The 23422-nt window shown below is 29.9% G+C and overlaps 1 protein-coding gene across 1 annotated transcript; it reads right to left on the reverse strand.

Annotated features, from left to right (window-relative positions):
- Positions 1–17892: 17892 nt before the first annotated feature.
- LOC106763587 lies at positions 17893–18375 on the reverse strand. Its single transcript, XM_014647759.1, has one exon. The coding sequence runs from the start codon at positions 18373–18375 to the stop codon at positions 17893–17895; it is 483 nt and encodes a 160-aa protein (XP_014503245.1).
- Between the last annotated feature and the right edge of the window lie 5047 nt (positions 18376–23422).

Consider the following 23422-nt stretch of genomic DNA (forward strand, 5'->3'; position numbering starts at 1 on the left):
CAATCTAAAGATGTAGCAGTTGTTAAGAAACAACCAAAAACAGAAATCAGAGCAATCTAAAGATGTAGCAGTTGTTAAGAAACAACCAAAAACAGTATTTCAAGTAATAATAGCACTTTAGATTACTCTTTGTATTTTGACCATGAACATCAAAAAAGGGCTCATTTGATACATTTTTTATAACTTAGGGACCAAAAATTTACATTTTTAAAAACGGGGACTAAATTGAACATCCGGTTATAACTTAGGGACCAAAAAGAGGTTTAAACCTTTAGTTTATGTATTCATGCATGGTCTTTGTTAGCTTCTTCTAGAAGGTCGTACATGTGCCAGATTACATAGATCAGAAACAAGACATGAAAATGCAGAATATATACAGAAACATGACATGAAGATACAACATATATATTAACTTTCTGTACGAGTTTACAACAAGTAACTTATTTTTTGAGGAGATAATTGGAGGGAAAGTGAGTGAATGAATTTGAGAGTAAATTTTTTTTTTTATTTGAGTGGATTTGGAGGTGAGTGAGAATGAATTTGAAAAAAAAAATTGTGAAAACTAGTTTAGGATTTAATGGATGTGACATAAAAAAAAAGTTGTTTAATTGGGAGAAATTGAAGATTATCAACATACCCTTAGTAATAAAAATAATATAAAATGATAATTTTTTATGTTATATATAATTGTAAAAAAATTTATAAGGAGAAAAAAATAAAAAATAATTTTTAAAATGTAAAAGAAAAAATTGTAATTTAGTAAGTTGAAATAATAATAATGTTATTATTAGTTTTATTATAATTATTGTTGAGATTGTTGATAGTGAGAGCAGAGGTTTAGTTGAACCCACAATCTCAATGATATTTGTGTTTTTGATTATACAACAAATAGCTAATAAAAACACATGTGTATGTATTATGTTACATGTTACATGCTTATATGCTTATTGTGTTGTATTTGTACAAACATATTTGTGAACATATTGTGTTGATCAATGCATATCACTGTGTTTGATATGTGACTTTATATTTCATAATATGAGTTTTAGAAAATGAAAAACCACAAGCAACAAGTTTATGTGGCAAAACAACAAGTTTTAAGTCGATTACATCATTGGTGAAATCGATTAAGACTTGTATGTTTGCACAAATATTTTTCAAGTGTATTGTGATGAATGTTGAGAAGAAAAGTTTACAAAAATGTGCTAAGTGTTTCCACTTAATCGATTGCATGCATATTGTATTCGACTAAGTTTGTTATTGATTTGAAAACTGCTTAAATGCTTGACATAACTGTCACAACAGTCATATTTTTGAATATGTTGACTAAGCATTTATTACAAATCGATTACATTAATTGTGCTTTCAATTAATGCACTTGATTGTTATTATTCTGTTATAACTGTGACATGTATAGATTAATAGTGTCATCGATTAAAACGCATATGATTTATGTTATACTATATATTGACGCATGACTTGATTTTTGTAAGAAGAATTGATCTTTACACTTTCGTATCTTTTTCGTGTGTGCTTTGTTATCTTACAGAAGAGACAAATGCTCCAAGAACCAAGAACTATCGTGGTGATTAAAGTCTTGAAGGTTTCTTGCGTAGCAAGGTTGATTGTTTTGGAAACGTATGATCGTTCTAAACACGAAGGTGTTTTCTACGTGATCAGGAAAAGCTTTGGAAAACGCTTAGAGTTGTTGGTATTCCCTATGGTGTATACAGGAAGAAGAACAAGGTTCTTGACTTTGAGGGTGTCTCAAAGAGGTTCACAGCAAACGAGGATTGTTCTTGTTGCGTGTCTGTTTTTGTATTGCCTATATTAGATTAGTGGGCTAGAAAGGTGTTTTACATTTTGACGTGAGTTCGCTGTAAAAACCTTGGTGTAAAAATTCATATCTCTACAATGCATTGACTTCCATCTCAGGTTGAGTGGAAGGACACTTGATGTAGGCAGGTTGACCGAACCAGTATAAAAAATAGTGTTTGAATTCTCTTATCCCTTCTCTCTACATTTGGTCGATTACACTAATGTTGCATTCGAATACACTTATTGTTTTATTGCATATAAATTTACTTGCAATTCAAAAAAAAATTCAAAGACATGTTGTTTTGCAAGAAAGATTTTAAAAGAAAACAATTTTACACGTCACCAATTCACTCTCCTTAATTAAGAAACGAAGCACTTATTTTTTAACAATTATTATTATTATTATTATTATTATTATTAATATATATTATTATTAAAACTACTCGGATTTCATAAGTAGAATTGATTAATTCTCTTATTACATTAGTGTATGCACCATGCAGAAAGTATTTCATACATTTTCTGATATAAAGGATAAGAATGACTTTTTATTATAATCACCTTCAAATATCTGACAAGGAATGAAAATTTTTTATATCTCTCAAATTCATCCGTGCAAATCCATAAAATCGAATATAAAAAAATGGCAAATCCATCCACACAATTCATTCTTTATATTATTCTTTACAGTGTAAAAGTGAACATAACCTTACAAAAAAAATTGATGAAGATGTAACCGTAATTTCCCATCTCTAGCAAGATGAAAAATTTTCAACAATTTTTGTTCTTTGAAAAGTAATGAGACAATATAAATGATTGTTGAGAGCCATAATCAACTATATGTTTCACGACTTAAACAAATTCTGCTACTACGTTGGGAAAAAAGAAATAATCTCTAGATAATGTAAACTTTAATGTTTTCTTTTTTTCTATTTTGTCCATTTCGTTTAACCTTTACTTGTGTTAGATCCATACTTAATTATTAATGGGTTTCTCTTTTCAATTATAACATTTACTTCTAGTCATAATAATAAAATCATGTTATTAACAACAATTTATACTAATGTTTATATAACAATAACTTTAGTATATTTAAGGACTAATTAATATTCATTACCATTAATTAAAATTATTTTTTATTCAATTTTTATATAAATCATCCACGACAACAACAATAATTTTTATTCAAAGTATAATTTAACAAAATATTTGTGTACTAGTCTATAGTTGAATATTCATTTTAATGCATTACAACACTTAATATTAATAATCTATAATAAACTATCAAATTTAATAATATATACCCAAATAAAATTTAACCAATAATACTGGTTATGGATATTAATAATGATTAGCATTGTTAAGATTCTTAAATTTATTAGCGCAAAATCTATCTTTTAATTATTTAATTAGTACTAATTATTTTAGTTTATTGGTTTATATAAAATTTATCAAATAAATCATTTACAAATGTTATCATTTTCCTTCAATGTCTGTTTAATTTTTTATATGAGAAAAGATCCGTATTCAGTTCAGAACTTAATGCTAACATCAAAAGATAAATCTGATACCAAAATTCAACTATCCCAAAATCAAATTCCATGGTACCTTATTATTAGGATGTTTCACCCTGTATCTCTAACATCTCATTCCACAGTTTCAACTTTTTTTAAAATTTAAATTTTAACTTTAATAAATATCTTTTTATTTTCTTTTTTTCTTATAACCACTTTAATAAAAATTTAATTTAATTTAAAATTCAAATATTATTTAATATACGTTTATATTTTGATAATTATTAGAAAATGATTTATATTATAATAATAGTTATATTAAAAAAAATAAAAATAAAATAATCAAAATAAAAATAGTAACAATAAAAATAAAAAATAAAAAAATAATATTAATAATGAAAAATTTGATTTAATGTATTTAAATATATTAATATTAATTAATTAATTATTAATTTTTAAATAAAAAACAAAATTTTAAGAAACTTTGTTTATCAGATATTGAAATCCATAAAATATGCTAACAACTTTCGATATCTGATAAACAAATAAAAAAATTATTTTTTATTCAAAATTTAATAATGATTTAATTTAATTTAAAATTTAATATTATTTATTGTATTTTTATGTTTCATAATTGTTAAAATATGATTTATATTTTTATAACACTTTTATTAAAAAATTAAAATAGTAATAACTAAATTAAGAGTAATTAAAATGAAAATTTAAAAGACAAAAATAAAAATAATAATTAAAATCATATTTAATGCATTTAAATATTTTAAATTATATTTAAATATTAAATTAAACTAAAAAGTTATTAAAAATTAAATAAAAAGCAAAATTTTAAAAGACGTATTAATCGGATATAAAAATTCGATAACTGTGATAATGGATATGGATATTCGATAAATAATTCTTTTTAATCTTTTTTATTTAAATTATTTTAATATTTTAATATAATTTAATATATTTAAATATATTAAATTAGATTTTACATTATTATTTTCTTTTATTTTTATTATTATTTTTATTATTATTTTTATTTTGATTATTTTTACTTTTATTTTTTTAATATAACTATTATAATAACATAATTATATTTTAATAAATATTAAGATATAAATGTATATAAAATAATAGTAAAATATTAAATTATATAGTATTGTTATTAGGAGATTCAAAATGATTTTAATAAGAAAGAAAAAAGTTAAAAAATGTTTTTAAGGTTAAAAATGAAATTTTAAAAAAAAAGTTGGAGATACAGATAAAATATTGAAGATGTAGAGTGAAAAACTCTAATTACTTTTTGGGTTTTGTAAAAGTAGAAGGATTGGATAACTTTTTCTTGCACTTCCGAATATTTCTTTCTGCACCTCTATAGGTTGGAAAAGACATTTTTGCTCTTAATGTTATCCAAGATTTTCAATTAGAGTTGTTAAAATAGGTAATCCAGTCCGATCCGACCCACCATGGATTGATTACTTAGTGAGTCAATTCAATCCGACTTATTTATTAGCGATTTTGAAAAATTCAAACTTGATCCGACCCACCACAGGTTTGTGGGTAAATGGATTGACTCACTGGCTTACTTAATTATAATTTTTTTTAAATAAAAAAAAATTACAAACTTTCTATAATTTGAATTTAAACTAATTTTAGTCCTATGATGTTTAATAAATTTTGAAAATAGGAAACTTAAATAATTTTTTCAAGCAAAAAAATAAATAAATATTTTTTTATGAAATTAAAATTAAATTTTAATAAAATAAAATTAGGTAGGTGGGTTGGTGGCCTACGGATTTAATTCGCATGAGTCAGGTTTAAATGAACCAGGTTAAAATTTGACCAAAATACAATTATTTTAAACTCAATCCGACCCAAACTCGTGATGAACCATATTGACCCGCAAATTATAACCCATTTTCATAGCTATACTTTCAACCACAATATATTTTATGGAATTTAACAAGACAAATGCTAAACCATGGGAAGGTGTCTCTGTAAAAAAAAAAAACAAAGAAGAGACTTATAATATATTAAATTTCCTTATATTATAATATGAGTTGACCACTAATAATAAAAATAACACATGAGTGTGGGAAAAGGGAAGAAGTGAAGGAATCCAACACAAATTTGCATGTCTTCCATCTACATTGGAATCTGATCTCACACATAACCATACTTCACTTCAACTTACCTTGTTTCCGCATAACTTCTACCACTTTCGTTTTTATTTTTCTTTCCTACAAATATTTACTTCCACTTACAAATTAAAATAATATAACTGAAATATATTATCTTAATCTAATAAAATATAAAATTAAAATTTTGTTAATTTTTAGTAAAAAAAAAAGCAGAAGAATCCAAAGAAAGAGCAGGGTGAGAAAGCACGCCACTGGCGGCTACACCTCCGTGATAGATGCTGGTCATTGGACCCACGCCTTACCACATGTCAGTCTGTAATTGGGGAATGAATGGCATACGAAAACCCTATACCCAAAACGACAGAGACAGTTCGCGTGGCGTGCCTGCAGTTGCAATTTGTCACACATAATAACTCATTTAACTATGGTTTGACTCAAGAACATTATTAGGTAAAATTTTGTGGATGGTCGAGCCAGAGCGTGCACCAATGCATGCGCCAATAAAATCAAATCCATCACACACTATTACCACTTCATGCCTTCACACCAATAACCCAATCTTTCTTTTTCCTCTTTTCACTTCTCACCTGTTCCTCAGTTCCAACAACCAATTCATCTTCATTAAAATACTCAACCAAAATAAAAGTAACACCCCATGTGAATGCAAAATAAACCAAACCATGCTGTCATAATACCACATTTGTTTAATCAAAGATTACATAAGACAGAGTGTTATTTAAAAAGGTTGTTTTTTTTTTCTTAATTTTTGTTGTTTTGAATCCGCGTGTGCGACTTTTGTTGCCAAAGTCTGCTGTTTCTCACTGTGCCGGAGATTTGGTGGTCGGGATTGTAAGATTTTCTTCCCAGTTTTCAATTGGAACTATTTTAATCTTGTTTTCCTTTTAATAATGGGTATTGAGAAGAACCCCCAATTATTATATGTGAACGCGTACGGTACCTAATTAGTAGTATTTTATTACTTGTGTTGGTTTTGTGTTTAAATTACTCTTTTGTCCTTTCTTTCTGCACTTCTGACATGTGTTTGAGTTTCCTCTTGCTACGCGTGCTGCTTCTCATGGCTTCTGATTGGTAATGGTGGAACTGAGGGTTACTTGAGGAGAGCTTTTCTTTTGTTGGATTAAATTTAATACTATTTGACGTAGTCAAAGTAATTCATGCTTAATTTCTGCATCATTTCTTCTCCTTTAAATATTTTTAATGATTCTTCCTCTCACTCTTATTATCTTATTTAATTATTACCCCTACTTTTTTTTTTTTTTATTGGAATTTAGAGATAGGTGTTGTATCATTGGTGTGTTACACAGCCAATAGAAACACCAAAATAAGTTATGTGTTTTTTATGTTAAGTATTTTTTATTCTTATAAATGAGTTTTTTATTTTTATTTTTTTATTCTGAAAAATGTCCAGTCTAAATAAGGGTGAATGTGTGGAGACCGTAAAAAAAAAAAAAGTTGTTTTTTGCTTTTCAAGAATAATTAATTGATCTTCTCTTCATCAAATTTGCTTAAATATGAACAGTTATGCTTGAAATAATATTTTGGTATATTTTTAATGATGCACATTTTTGTATGAATACAAATTTGAATCTCTCTTTGATTAAGTTCCTCTTTGCATTTTAAACAATTATATAAAGTTGTGAAGCTTCAATATATGCTACTTTTTTTAAAAAAACAAAATGTTTGAAGGCTTAAAATAAATACGATATCATAGTATATAATAAACATGTAAAACTAAATTATATAAAACTAAATGGTTGTAATATCACAAAAAAGAAAATTTTAAAAGAATTATTGAAAAATAAAAACCTTAAACATATTTATCACTTTTTATACATAAATTGATAAGTAAAAAACAGTTGATTATATATATATATATATATATATATATAATAAAAGAAATAACTATAAGAGATATAATGATGATTTTTTATTGATAAAAAAATTGATATAGTGATAACATTAACAAATTAAAGATACTAAATTACCACTTTGAAAATATAACCTATCTAAATTAGTCATTCTTTTAAAACAAATTGTAAAATATAATATTACATTAAAGTGATTTTTTACTATGTATTTAAATAATAAAGTATGACATACTTTTATAAGTATCAAGTCCAATAGAAACATTTTTTTTTATACATTTCATCCAATAAAGTTTCACCTAAACATACAAAGTTGATACAAACATTAAAGAATTTATTTTATGTGTCGACGTTAAAATTGTTCGAAGAATGTGTTTAAAGATATTATACACAAACATTGTAAAAAAAGGTAGAATAAAGGTTCTGTATATTAAAAGAGTCAATTGTATCACATCCTACACTTTATTTGAAGAATGAGTGAAAATTATCTAATTAAGTTGGATAAGTTATGTTATGGATAAAAAACATTATATAATCTTAAACAACCATTGTTTTGTGAGAAAGTACATGTTTGCATTATTGTGAATTTATAATAAAAGAATGCATTAAAACTTGAAACTTGTATTCACTTATAGATATTAACTTTTTTTTCTTTTAAGTAAAATTCGTGATTATTTAAATCACAAATTTTCTGTGTATCAAAATTGTCTAGTCAAGAGAAATCAAGACAAATAATACCTATATTTCCCCATAAGTGTTTGGAGTAGTTGTATTAAGAAAATAATTGTCATTTAATTAGAATAGGTTAAGTTTTAATAATATTTGTCTTCTAAATTATACTAATATGTGAACATCTTAATTGTGTTAATAAAAAAATGGGAATAGCTTGTGTTTACAAGATAAATCAATTAAAAACATTTTCTGCAAATTTCTTTAATATTTAATATTGTATGTAATTTATTTAGATATAATAAAAGAATCACAACTTTGAAAAACAAGTTTTTAAAAGGATTTTTTACTGTGTATGTTATGTTCAAGTTCAAGGAATTTCATTAAACACATTTCTTAATAAAAATAACTTAATAATTGTTGTTCAATTTAAATTTCTCCAACTCAATTTTAAATTCACTAGCTAACCATCTCTTCTTATATATTTAATAACTTGTTAATATTAAAGAAAAGTATGTAAACTGTTATCATGATTAAAAAAGAAATATAGAATAGTGTGTGTTCATGAATCTTTGATAATATATATATATATATATATATATATATATATATATATATATATATAATCAAGTAAGGTTTAAACCATTTAGTTGTCTCTATTTTTGGGAGATTTTCCCATTTTGATCCCCGTCTTATTAGGGTCCCCAATTGAGTCCCTATAAGTGCTAATTTCAATCAATTAAGCCCCCGCCGTTAAATTTAGTTAACGGGGTTAACTTTTTTGCACAGCTGGAATGATGACCTGTTAATTTCTGTAAATGTGGCTTATTTAGAGTTGAAACGTGGCATGAATTGAGTCCCAGAAGTGCTAATTTCAATCAATTTCAACTCTAATTCATGCCACGTTTCAACTCTAAATAGGCCACGTTTATAGAAATTAACAGGTCATCCTCCCAGCTGTGCAAAAAAATTAATCTCGTTAACTAAATTTAACGGCAGGGGCTTAATTGATTGAAATTAGCACTTACAGGGACTCAATTGGGAATTCGAATAAGACGGGGATCAAAATGGGAAAACCTCCCGAAAATAGGGACAACTAAATGGTTTAAACCATCAAGTAATAAAATGAAAAGATGTGATGATTTAATAGGATAATAATTCAAAAGTTCTTCATTTAACTATGATTTAATTAACTCATCTATATTACACTACAAAATAATTAATATTACCTTCTTACTATTTCATTATATATGTCTACATTATTAGTACCGTTAAAATAGGTTGAAACCCGTGGTGGGTCAGGTTGGCTCACCAACCCACCTATTTTTTTAATTAAATTAATTATTCAAATCCTATGTCTTTACTGAAACCAAATTAAGTAAATTAATTATTTAAAACGCACATCCTTCATAACCATGATCTCTGTCTTCTCATTGAAAATTTCACAATCAAAGATGGGTTGTATTTTAGGAAGTTAATTTTGATTTACTCTTAATGTTTGAGATATGATGGAAAAATATATGCAATATTTTTACAATAACACGAAAAAATCATATAAATCATCCTATATATACAATATTTAAACATATACAATATTCTTACAATATTTAAACATCCTATATATATATACAATATTTTTACAATATTTAAACATATACCATATTTTTAAAATATTTAAACATCCTATATATACAATAATTTTACAATATCTAAACATCCTATATATATACAATATTTTTACAATACTTTTAATAATTAATAACAAGGAAAAATATATACAATGTTTTCACAATATTTAAACATCTTATATATACAATATTTTTACAATATTTAAACATATACAATATTTTTACAATACTTGTAATAATTAATTAATAACACAAAAAAATATATACAATATTTTTACAATCACTTAACCACTTCATCAAACACTTTTCATTGTTTAACGTACACAATCATAACAATATAAAATCATATAAAATATCCTATATATAAAACATCCTTTATGTAACTAAAATTTTTTAGTTTTTTTATATTAATTATTTCAAAATAAACACATATGATAACTAAGATTCTTTAATTTTTTTTATATTAATAAATACAAAATAAACACATGTTACTTAATAACTTAGATTCTTCAATTTTTTTAGTTTCCTTTATATCAATTGGTCCAATTATTATTCTTTTAATTTGATTGATCAAAGTAACTTGTTACAAGAATCTCATAAGAAGAGAGTGAAAAAAAATTAAGTAAGCCAATAAGCCAACCTGTTTAACCCACAAACCCGTGATAGGTCGGATCGGGTTTGAATTTTTTCGGCTTGCTAATAAATGAGTCGGATTGGGTTAGCTCACTAAGTGATTAACCCGTCGTGAGTCGGGTCGGACCGAATTACCCGTTTTGACAACTATGATTTTGCTTACATAAGAAAAGCAGATGAAGTAAAAGAATGATTTATTATTAATGTAAGACTTCTCTTTGATGCTAAGGAGATAAATTTGTATTACGATATTTTTTTATATAAAAAAATATAGAACTATATATTAAAGTCAAATTTGGTTTAAGAGTAAACCATAACTAATAATTGTTCCTAATACTTTTCAGTAACATGAACAATACTTAGTTTGGGCGTAAATATAGCTCAATATATAATGCCATACCTTATTGTCCACTACAACAAAAATTGATTCATTATTTTTTTTTTTTATAAAATAAATCTCCATTTCTTCATACAATTTGGCAGTATTTTGCTAACGTTTTAGTTTTCTTGGAAAAGTCTAACACGTCTTAAAAGATAATGGTATTTAATATAACATAACATATACACGTGACCATTAATAGTGCTATTTTTAAAATTAGACCAATTATTAAACCGGTTAAGACATCAAAATATAGTGGTCTTATCGAAACCATGTAACCAGCCATGTTCTTCTCCCTTTGTTTCACTCACAATTATTTCAGTATGTTGAATGCTTCTTCACTTGATTCATGGTGTAGTGTTGGATGGCAAGTAAGAAACCAAAAGAGAGAACTTAGTCCTAGCTTTTGTACATACACATGATGAAGCTTTTGCTAAGAATTTTCCCCCAAAAAAGAAAAGTAGAAGGTAGCTAGCTAGGGAAATTATTATTGGTTTTTAGTCAATTGACAATGCATGCCCATATTATTGTGAAGAAATGGGCACACGGTGCAACTCATACCAATTTTCCTCATTAGTACATCAAACTTAATGTGTTCTCCACTACATATTCCAAAGACATTGCCATAATAATAACTCTTATATTAGTTTCACACCACATTATACACTCCACTTATATCCCACGTGTGATTTATCAAAGTTTGTTTTTCTCTTCCTTGCTTAACTTTTAGAATCACATCATCATTCCTCTTACTCAAAACATGACTCATGCACACACAATGGAATACTTATTTACATTATATTTATATCTATGATTTTCCGTTTTTCAACATGCATAAGGTTTATTTGATTTTAATATCAAAATCTTGTACAAATACACACAAACTCATCCATGTAATTAACTATTTCAATTTGAAAATACTTAGGATACACAATATTTTATTATTATAGAAATATAAATATTACATGTAAAAGCTGTGAACATTACAAATTAGTAATAGATTATAAAACATACTAAAAAAATTGTAAATAACGGTGATTTTTTTATGTCGTTTTTAACCACTGTTATTTAGTGGCATGCTACAACAACCATCGTTTTATATTATGTAAAGAGTGTCAGGCTAAAGAAAAAGTAAATAACACAAATTATAACTGATATAATAGATTTATTAGAAAAAAAACAATGGAAAAAACGACGCTTAGAATTGATATTATTTTCATTATATCATGACATTTTTAATTGTCACCATTATAATTAATTCTCAGATAAATTACGTCATTAAAAAGCACCATAATTTTATTATTTAATTATTTATTATTTTTCACCAACATTTATACTTTCATATTCCAATAAAAGTGATTTTTGATGATAATATATATATATATATATATATATATATATATATATATATATATATATATATATATATATATATATATATATATATATATATAACACTATAAAAAAGAAATTAACAAAGTACATATATTTGTTCATTGTCAACATAACATAATTATACTAAAGTATCAAAATATTCAAAGGTCTTGTTAATAAGTGTATATTAAGCCTAATTCAATCTCAAAAGATCGACTTGTAAGGTAATGTTTGCACCTATATATATACTTTAAATTCATCCTATCTCTAGTCTATGTAGAACTTCCAACTCACCTCCTTCACATCGAGGTATATACTTCTCGTGTGTGAGATTAAACATTAATGGGTAATTTGATACTTATTTGATAACAGGTGAAATGATATGTCCAAAAAAAACACAAATCTCGCTAGGATAGATCTAACTCATGGCTTTGATACCATGTTAAGAAGTGTACTTTAAACTCACATACATACTCTAAATTGACCTTATTTATATTCAATGTGGGACTTCCAACAGATCCAAACAAAAAAAGAACGCAACATTTAAAGTTCACAAGGCAATTATAAAACTAGAGTTGTATTCCTAATTCTACGTTGTTTTGCTTCAACCACTTCATCCTAGTATATATCGTGGAGACGACACACAACTTCTAGTTTTTAATATGATCAATTGAGTCAATTGGTAGGTGCCTTGACTTTAAAAAAACTATTTTTGAATCAAGTACTAAGAAGGGAATTCCAAACTAACCATTTAAAAATATGTTTCATTTTCATAAATCACTGAATTTGCATCTGTTGATATCTGATATAGCATCGAACGATGGCAAGCTTACAACGAACATTGGTTCATTGTGCAAGCCTATGAGCATTTTAGATCTAAACTGTTGAACGCGGTTCTAGTATGGTTGAGCACGAGAAAATGCGAAAGCTTTGGTATTGAGCGATAGCAGGACACCACTAAGTGTCATTTTTCATACACGTCTAGAGCAATTTTGGTTCCAAGATGACAAAATGATGTCGTTGAGCGCGACATTTTTGTTAAAAGAATGGCGCTGAGTGCTAGGACTTTCGTTGAGCGCCACCTTTTGCGAAAGTTTTGCTGCTAAGCACCACTTCTAAGCACTAGTGTATACGTTGTAATTTCATACGTTGTGACTTATTTGAGATAGATTTATTATGATTCTTATGTATGTTTAAGATTATTTATGATTTTTTGTTAAGTGATATCATGGTTGAGAATATGTTTGGAATTTTTATTGAGAAAATTTCAAGGAGAAATTATGTGATGTGGTAATGTTCACTGTATGCATTAAGATATGGGGGTTCAGAAAGGAGGTATGTTGAAATCTAAAAACTATTCATGCTCAAATAGATTACAATGAGGGTTTAATCATTCTGGAGGCCTCCCTTTTTGGTTGGAAGTCGTAAATTGGTCCCTCAATTTTTTTATTCAATTGGGTCCCTAATTTTGAAAATTTGAACCAATGTAACCATTGTCGTTAAATTGACTTAACGGTTGTTGAGATTGTTGATAAGGGGAACATAGTATAAGTTGAACCCACAATCTTTGTGATATCTGTTTTTTATGATGACAACACATTGTTAATAAAAACACACGTGTATGTACTATGTTACATGTGTTATATGCTTATGCTTACATGAGAGTTTTGTACAAGCATAATTATGGACATATTGTTTTGATTATTGCATACTACTCTATTTGAAATGTGACCATATCTATGTATGCATAATATGTGTTTTGGAAATGAAAAAATCACATGCACCAAGCATATCTGCATGACTTAATCGATTACAATGTTGCGTTAATCAATTAAGGTCATAAGACAACTTAAGCTTTACACTATGGCAAAACAACAAGTTTTAAATCGATTACATTAGTGGTTAAATCGATTAAAGCTCATGTGTTTGCACAAATATTTTTCGAGTGTGCTGTGATGGATTTTGAGAAGAAAAGTTTTCAAAAATATGCTAAGTGTCCAAGCTTAATCGATTACATAAATCATGTATTCAATTAAGTCTATTAAAGATTTGAAAACTGTTTCATTGCTTGACATAATTGTCACAACGGTCATATTTTTAAATATGTTAACCAAACATTAAATGCAAATTGATTACATTAACTGAGTATTCAATTAATGACTTTGACTATTGTTGATCTGTTATAACTATGTAATGTAATCAATTAGATTAATAGCATAATCGATTAAAACATGTCTAACTTGACTTACTCTATATATAAATGCATGATTTGAAATTCTGTAAGACAATTGTGATTAACAATTTTCATATCAGTTTCAGATTGAGCTTTGAAGTTTTACAGAAGTGAGAAATGCTCCAAGAAACAAGAACTGTCGTGGTGTACAAGTCTTGAAGGTTTCTTGAGAAGGAAGAAAGATTGATTCGTAAAGTTTGATTGTTTTGCAGAATAGAGGTGCTTACTGCTTGATCAGGAGCTTTTGCAAACGTTGAGTGTTGCTGGTTTCCCTATGGTGTATACAGGAAGAAGAACATGGTTCTTGACTTTGAGAAGGATCTCAAAGGGGTGACTGCAAGAGAGGATTGATCTTGCTGCTAGTCTTTTTGTATCTGTATATATTAGATTCGTGAGTTAGAAAGGTGATTTACATTTTGACAATGTGGTCGCTGCAAAGCCCTTGTTGTAAAAACTTAGATCTTTATAGTGCATTGGCTTCCAATCTCGGGTTGAGTGGAAGGACACTGGACGTAGGCAGTATTGGCCAAACCAGTATAAAACTCAGAGTTTGAATTTTCTTCTCCCTATCTCTCTACATTAAATCAATTATATTTTGTTTGCATTCGAATACGCATATTGTTATATTGCATACATTTTTACTTGCAAATCAAGAAAATTTCAAAGACTTATAGTTTTGCGAAAAAGATTTCAAAAGCAATCAATTTTATAACACACCAATTCATCTCCCCTTCTTAGTGTGAGAAACAAAGCACATCTTTTCTAACAACGGTGTTAAACAAATATTGATGTGGCATCTTGTTGTGTATTTTTTAAATGATGTGGCTTATTGATGTGGAATTTTGTATTTTTAAAAAAGATAATTGGGGAAATTTTCGATGAAGTCCTAATTAAAGGGCATTTTTTTTATGTTGTTGGTTCTTCTTCTTCAATGGTCATCGTCTTCCACACTCCTCATCTCCTTCAACCTTGTTCAACTTCGTTGTTCTTCTTCTGCGACATTGTTGATCTTGGTGGTTCGTCTATTGCGACTTTTTTTTATCTTCGTTATTGTTCTTCTTGACTCTTAATCATGATTTTTTTTGTTTGACATTGTTGAAGTTCATTGTATTTCAGCATTGTGGTTGAAGTACTTGAGTTATGTCGTTGGGCCATTCGTGTTCGTCTTTCAAATGTAATAAGTGGTGCAGGCAAAACCCTAATATGTGTTGTTGTGGTGGTGGAAGATCGAGGAGTTTGGGCGTATCACTCATTTGCCATTGTTGAGAGAAATCAGATTTGAGAACAACTAAAACTAATAATAACAGGGGGAAACAATTTCAGGGTTTCCTTAAGTACAAGGTAAAACACATGGAAGCTATGGTATTTATGTTATTGTTTTTGAAATGAGATAATTGTTGGAATACTGAATCATTATCGTTATTGTTGTTATTTACAAAGTGGAAGTGAAAATGGTGGTTGCAATTACATTAGATGGTGCACTGAAGATGGGATTGAGGAAATGGGTATCATTGTCAAGTGTGAAATGAAGAAAGGGAAGGTGATAAGAAGATTATAAGTAATGTGGAGAAAAATGATAAGATTATTCAAAAATGGATTAAGGTGTTCATAGGGGTGGCTTTTATTCTTTATGTCATTAACATTAACAAAATTGTAGTTTCAATGTTGATGATAAATCCATGATCAATTGTAATAGTGTTGTTCATTATACCTAGTTAAGTTAATTTCGTTGTAGTTGGGATGTAAGTCTTTTTCATTGTACTTAATTAAGTTAATTTGGTTGCAGTTTGGATGTAATGTTTAAGGTGTACAATTTGCATTGTAACTGTTGGTGTGATGTTTAATGTAATGTTTTTCAATGATTTAAAAATTTCAGAACTTTAAAACAGTTTGTTATGTTGGTAGCGCACCTGCCAAAACCAATCAAAATTTTGTAATGAAATCAACAACATTGATGAGTACATCAAAAAAGGTGTGGTCTACCACTTAAGAAGTACTTCATTATAGGAAAACAAAATAAGTTTTCGACTTCAAAAAAGCATTACAAAAGTACAGCAAAAAAAGTTGGTATAAGGTGTTAACACCCTAGCAAGTGTACCAGATCGTATCAAGTAATAATAGAACAGTGAGTCCAGATATCGTTTCCCAAGGGACTTTGTGGCCTAAACATTCATGTGAATAGATTTTATAAGACTTGAATGAAAATTAAGTTTTGAGTTCGTAATGCAAAGACTTAAATTAAACATGCAAATGCAAAAGTTGAATCAGTTGACAGATAAAGATATGAATGAATGGAGTTGTTGGGGTTTACGATTTCATCCTTATCCACTCTCTTATACCTACTCTTCTTATTAAATTCGACTTTATTATCAATGTTCATGCAACGTTCTAATTTACTCTAAACCCGATCTCTAGTCGAAAAGAGCCTATTAACATAATTACTAGTTTACTATCTCTAGTCTCCCTAGTAATTACTAATGCGTTAATGAAAGAAGCTTAAAGCAATTGACCGTCCTATTCCTATCTCTAAGCAATATTTCATAATCAAGAGAATTCTTCTCAGTTCTAGATTTCCCCGTACGTCCCCGTATCGACAAAATCAAAGATCATGACACTAAATGAGTTAAACAATGCAAGCTTTAAAGTACAGAGAAGAGAACCCAAACTATTGATAATAGAAGTATATGAATAAAATAAGAATTTCAATATAAGAGAGTTTCAAAAGGATTACCGTTGAGCGGTAGGCGCGATTTAAAATCTTTCACCATTCTTGCTTGCCTGAGCGTTTTGTGACCAGTAGTACTTAATTTCAACTCTCAATTCACAATTTTTATGCAATTCCCCTCTATCATGCAACACTCAAATCCTAAAATGCAATTAAAACAGAGTTAAAAATAACTAACAATCAATTGGGTTTCCTCCCAGGTGCGCTTGTTTAACATCACGATCCTGACCCAAACCTTTCTATCACCCATCAGTAAGTGCAAATCTTTCCAACACCTTTCAGGAGGTGTGTTTACATGTATCCTTCAATAGATACATAAATAATTAGCGTCCCTCAGTAAATGCTACCCAATAAAAATTGTTTATAAATCCAAAAATTTCAAGTCCAAATAATCCAAAATAAAAATAATGTTCAACAATTACTGGGGTGCCTCCTAGTGAGCGTTCTTTTAACGTCATTAGCTTGACCTAGTAAGCTCGTATCTTCTCTTCCATGTTGATGTCTTCATCACACCAACTCATCAATTCCTTTCTATCCATCCTCTTGAATCTTCTGGAGTATGGACCTTCAATTTCTACTACTCCTTTCTTTCTATTCTTCTTTACCATCCACTCCTTCTTCTTATATTTCACCTGTGAACCGAGTTGAAATGGTGCATCCTCCAAGTCAATGTGGATTGTGCCTCCTTTATCAACATCTTCTTCTTTATGTACCTGCAAAATATTACAATTATTATCATTGTTAGCACATTTAGATCCTTCAACTGCAACATCTTTCTTTGAGGCTCTATATTTGGCCCATTTTTGTATTCGTGTAAGCTTATCTTCCGAGCTAGTATAAATCAACTTACTTTCTTGGTCCTTCAACATAACCATTTCATCATGAATGCTTATATTTTGGCCGTTTTCATGAATGGCCTCCCAAGAATCAACGGAATCATCTCATTGGCCTCCATCTCCATTACGACAAAATTGACCAAAAATTCAAGATGCTCAACATGAATGACCACATCCTCCACCATACCAGCAGGTCTCTTCGAAGATCCATCCGCCACCACCACAAAAATATTAGATGGTTTTAATGTTATCCCACCAATCTTTTTCAGTAAAGGTAAGGGCATCAAGTTAATACCAGACCCAGAATCTAGCAAAGCTCTCCTTACATCAGCATCTCCAATGGCGCATGGGATAGTAAGACTCCCTGGATCCTTCATCTTAGGCGGATGCTTTCTCTTCTTAGGACGTCTACAACTTTCCTGTTTCTCAGTTTCTTCGTTTTCAAGATCTATAACTTCTCCAAGATAATACTTTATTCGCTTGGAATAAACAGGAAGTTGGTGGAGTACTTCAGCTGAAGGCATAATAATCTTCATCTGGTTAAAAATCTCTCTAGAATGCCCACAATTTCTTTCTTTTCTCTCTTCTGCACTCTCATTTTCTCTATCTTCTTCTTTTTCAATTTTTTTTCTCTCCTATCCTCTTCTTCATCCTCACTGTTCTCTAGCTCAATAATCTTTTTTTCCACTCCTCTCTTATTTATGATCAACACCATTTTGCAATCCTCTTTGGGTTAACATCAGTACTAGCCCTAAATTGATTCTTCTCTGTGACTTCCACCCTTTTTGAGAGTTACCAATTTGTATTTCCAAATTCCTAAAATTATCTTCATGAATCTTATAATGAGAATCATACACCTTTAAGAAATTATCAAATTTATCATCCAAGCTTCTGACATTTTCAGTCAAACTAGCCACCTGTTGCCATAAGGGTGATTGTTGTGGTCTGTTGAAAAGGCCTCCTGTCTGCCCAGATGGGTTACTCTAACTCTGCCCAATACTAGGGTGATTCTTCCAATCTTGACTATAGTTGCCTTTGTTGAAGTTCCCCTGTCTATACTGGAACTGATTACCCATAAAATTAGCCTCTTCTTGTGCTTCTTCAGGTGGAGCACATTGATCATTAATATGATCACCTCCACAAAAATCACAGAGTTGTTGAGCTTGAGAAACATTCCTTATTTCCTTTGGAATTTAAAACATAATCTTTGACAGGTTCTCCATTTGTTAAGTGAGAAGTGTACCTTGAGCTAGCAATGCATGTTGAGTAGGCAATTGGAGAACTCCCCTCTGTTGAACCGTCACACCCCTTTCATTATGATTCTCCTGCTCACTTGCAAACATGCTTTCAATCAAGTCATACGCCTCATCATCAGTCTTCATCTTAATATTGCCTTCAGCTGAGGCATCCAACATAAGCTTGGACTGAGTACCAAGGCCTCCAAGGAATGTGAGCACCAATGTTGTTCTGTCAAAACCATGTACAGGCGTCTTTCTCGGTAACCCTTTGAACCTTTCCCAAGCCTAACCTAGAGTCTCCTCCATGCCTTGTCTGAATGAAGAGATCTCCAGCTTTCCATTGTTAATCTTGGACTGTGGAAAATATTTACTCAAGAATTTAGAAACAACAACCTCCCATGTTGTAAAGCTCCCCTCTGGAAAGGAATTTAGCCATAAGTTAGCATTGCTTCACAATAAAAAGGAAACAAACTAAGTTTTACCCTGTCATCTGACACTCCACTGATCTTCACAGTATTACATATTTCGTTGAATGTCGTAAGATGGTCATAAGGGCTTTCATTTGACAGTCCATTGAATTGACTGCTCTGCACTAAGTGTATCAAAGCAAGATTCATCACCGTGTTCAATGTGTTTTCCCTCGGCATAGCAATGCTATTAAAGTGTTGTGGTCCAACAACATTAGCTGCGTCAGCTAGAGTACGTCTAGGAGCTCCTTGTGCCATCTCTTTTGTACTTTGACTAGATGCCTCTGGGGAGAGTTGTAAAAGTCCTTAAGGAGAGGGAAATAGCTCTCTAGATGGTCTTCTGAACTTCTTCCCCTCTTGTCACTTAATTCTTCGAGAAGAGGTTGATTTTTCTTGCTTCTAGTGTAAATTGCTTCCTGCATACACAAGAAACAAAAACCCTAAAAAGCACTTTTGTATAAAAATAAAAAAACAAATAAAAAAAATAAAATCAAGTCAAATTTAATCAAATTCACACTACTAGAAAAGTTAAAGTAATGAGTCCCGGACAACGGCGCCAAAAACTTGTTAACACCCTAGCAAGTGTACCAGATCGTATCAAGTAATAATAGAACAGTAAGTCCAGATATTATTTACCAAGGGACTTTGTGGCCTAAACGTTCATGTGAATAGATTTTATAAGACTTGAATGAAAATTAAGTTTTGAGTTCGTAATGCAAAGACATAAATTAAACATGCAAATGCAAAAGCTGAATCAGTTGACAGATAAAGATATGAATGAATGGAGTTGTTGGGGTTTAAGATTTCATCCTTATCCACTCTCTTATACCTACTCTTCTTATTAAATTCGACTTTATTATCAATGGTCATGCAACTTTCTAATTTACTCTAAACCCGATCTCTCGACGAAAAGAGCCTATTACCATAATTACTAGTTTACTATCTCTAGTCTCCCTTGTAATTGCTAATGCATTAATGACAAAAGCTTAAAGCAATTGACCGTCATATTCCTATCTCTTGGCAATATTTCATAATCAAGAGAATTCTTCTTTGTGCTAGATTTTCTCGTACGTCCCCGTATCGACAAAATCAAAGATCATGAAACTGAATGAGTTAAACAATGCAAACTTTAAAGTACAGAGAAGAAAACCCAAACTATTGATAATACAAGTATATGAATAAAATAAGAATTTCAATATAAGAGAGTTTCAAAAGGATTACATCATTCTCCAACAACAAAGGGTTTAGTTCATCATTGACATAGTGAAACTATATGGATTTAATGGAAAGAATGAAAGAATAAACCCTAGAATTGGTAAATTGGAGCCTTGGCATCCAAAATTCGCCTCCAAGAAGTGAAGAAAGTGTTTTGTTGTCTTTTTCTGTCAAAAGATTACCCTAGAATTGTTCTGAGGGTGTATTTATAATGGTCATTGATGATTGCTAGTAATTGTTCTGGATCGTTCTCTTGTAGTTCTCTTATGTTCTTGCATAAGAAAGCTAACACATTGTCCATAAAAAATATTTTAGAGGCGTAAGTTTTCCTTTCTATTTTTTCCTTCCTATATGATTATAATGATATAATGAATGTCTACCTTTTGTAGGTCTTTGGATGCTCATTCAAGGTTACAGGGTATTCCATTTGTATCTAGGAAGAAGATGCAAATAGTGACACCTAATGTAAGAGAAGTTGACCTTTGTTCTGTATTTTGTGATTTTGCTATTTTTATGAGAAATTAGTTGTTTTGTTGGTTTTTGTGGAATTTGGTTTTTTGTTGCTTTACCAAAATTGATCAATGCTACATGGTACAAAGGTTATAACTAGAGTATAATATGATCTTGTGTGTCCTTAGTTTGAATGAGTCTTGATTATTTGTATTTAATTTGCAATGTCGATGTTAATTGGATAGTTATGAGTACAAGTATTACGTAATGAAGCACATGCACACCATTATTTGTACAAACATTATTTATTCATGGAATAAGGTATTAAAAAACTAACTAAATACTTAACTAACTGTTCATTACATAATTGTTTTAACTTAATTATTTTATTTTTAAATATTTAATGTTTCATCTCAAATGAAAGCTTCAAACATTGAAGATACTAGAACCAAGTGAGCTTCCTTTATTTTAAGTGTTAGTAAATTGTAGAAACTTGACTACAATGTAGTGTATGTAGGTAAATGTGATATTTGGATTTAATATATAATTTGATGTACAAATTATGTATTAAATATTATTAGGCAATTTAATGTTTGAAATGAATTTCATTCTGTTAGTTTAATTGAATATGTTCATTTCATGTTATATTGATTATAATTTGATCGATGGGATGATAATAGAGGAAATTGATTGTAAATTGAATAAATATGTCAAATGTAATAATGAATTTTTTTGGCTTAATACCTCTTTTGGTTCCTCGAAAGAGGGGGATTGTTCAAAGTGATCCTACCTTTTTAAAAAGTTCGAAACGGTTCTAACTTGTGAAAAATCAGGTCAAATTAATCCTTTTTGGTTACAGTGTCAAAATTTTAATGATGCATGTGCCTCGTGAACAAAACATAACAAGGTGTCCAGTTTTTGTGATTGTGTGGCACTACGAGGGTGAATAAGGGCCAAGACAATCGTCACAAGCGCAACACCAACGTTGTTTTACCTATCTCCAACGCTCTAGGCCGCGCCACCGGGATCCCCTACGGCAGCCAGATCCAAAAGACCTTCAACAATATCAAGATCACTATACTATGCGGCTTTGTCACCATCCTCGTCCTCCACGACACCATTAGCGTCAATCTCGGCTCTCCGATTCCAACGTCGTCAACCAGAACCTCATCGAGGAGACCAACTGCATACTCACCCAGATCCGATCTGACACCGACCCCTCCAATCCCGACAACCAACTACCCTTCAACCCTAACGCTACCTTCACCCTCGGTCCCAAAATCAATAATTGGGACCAAGAGCGCCAAAATTGGCTCACTCAAAACCCTTAATACCCTAATTTCATCAAAGGTAAACCTCGCATCTTGCTCCTCATGAGTTCTCCTCCCAAACCTTGTGATAACCCTATTGGAGATCATTACCTCTTAAAGTCCATTAAGAACAAGATTGGTTACTGTAGATTATAGGGATTGAAATTGTGTACAATTTGGCTCATTTTGATGTGGAACTTGCTGGCTATTAAGCAAAGTTGCCTATGATTCGGAGGTTTATATTGTCACATCCCGAGGTTGAGTGGATTTGGTGGATGGATAATGATGCTTTTTATACTGATATGGTGTTTGAGCTTCCAATGTCTAAGTACGATGCTTATGATTTGGTTATTCATGGATATCCTGATTTGTTGTTCGACCAGAAGTCTTGGATGACCATTTGTGACACATTTTGCTAAGCTGTTTTTGAGCCGCTTTGAACATTATATCACCAAAAAAGAAGGAGTAATCTGGGTATTCTACAAGTCATATGCACTCACAGTTTCCTCCAATTTTTTTCAAGTCAAATTATCTGGGCGTTTTTTTATTCGCGACGAACTCGCGATTAGGGTTCCTAATTTGGGGTTTTGTTGTCCTGCAATTAGTATTCATCTGGGATTTGGTTTTCGCAGGTTCTCAGTGGCTATGGATGAGGCTCGATTTGGGTTTCTTTAGGTTTCTACGATTTCTTGCAGGTTTTTAAGGAGGAGATTGGGGAGGAGATCGTGTTTTTGTTTCTGAGTTTTTTCTGAAAGTCTAGAGGAGAAGATGATGGTGGTTTAATGGTTTCGTTGCAGTTGTACATGGGGGAAGAAAATGTGATCTGGTTGTTGGGAAGAAGTTGGTAGCCTTAGCGGTGGTCTGAGGTGTTGACGGTGGCGGTTTATGGCTCTAATGTTTTTG

This window comes from Vigna radiata, chromosome 6 (genome assembly GCF_000741045.1).
Source record: "Vigna radiata var. radiata cultivar VC1973A chromosome 6, Vradiata_ver6, whole genome shotgun sequence".
NCBI lineage: Eukaryota > Viridiplantae > Streptophyta > Magnoliopsida > Fabales > Fabaceae > Vigna > Vigna radiata.

Coding starts and splice junctions, on each gene's coding strand:
- LOC106763587 (XM_014647759.1), bottom strand. CDS start 18,375: ATGAAGATTATTATGCCTTCAGCTGAAGTACTCCACCAACTTCCTGTT.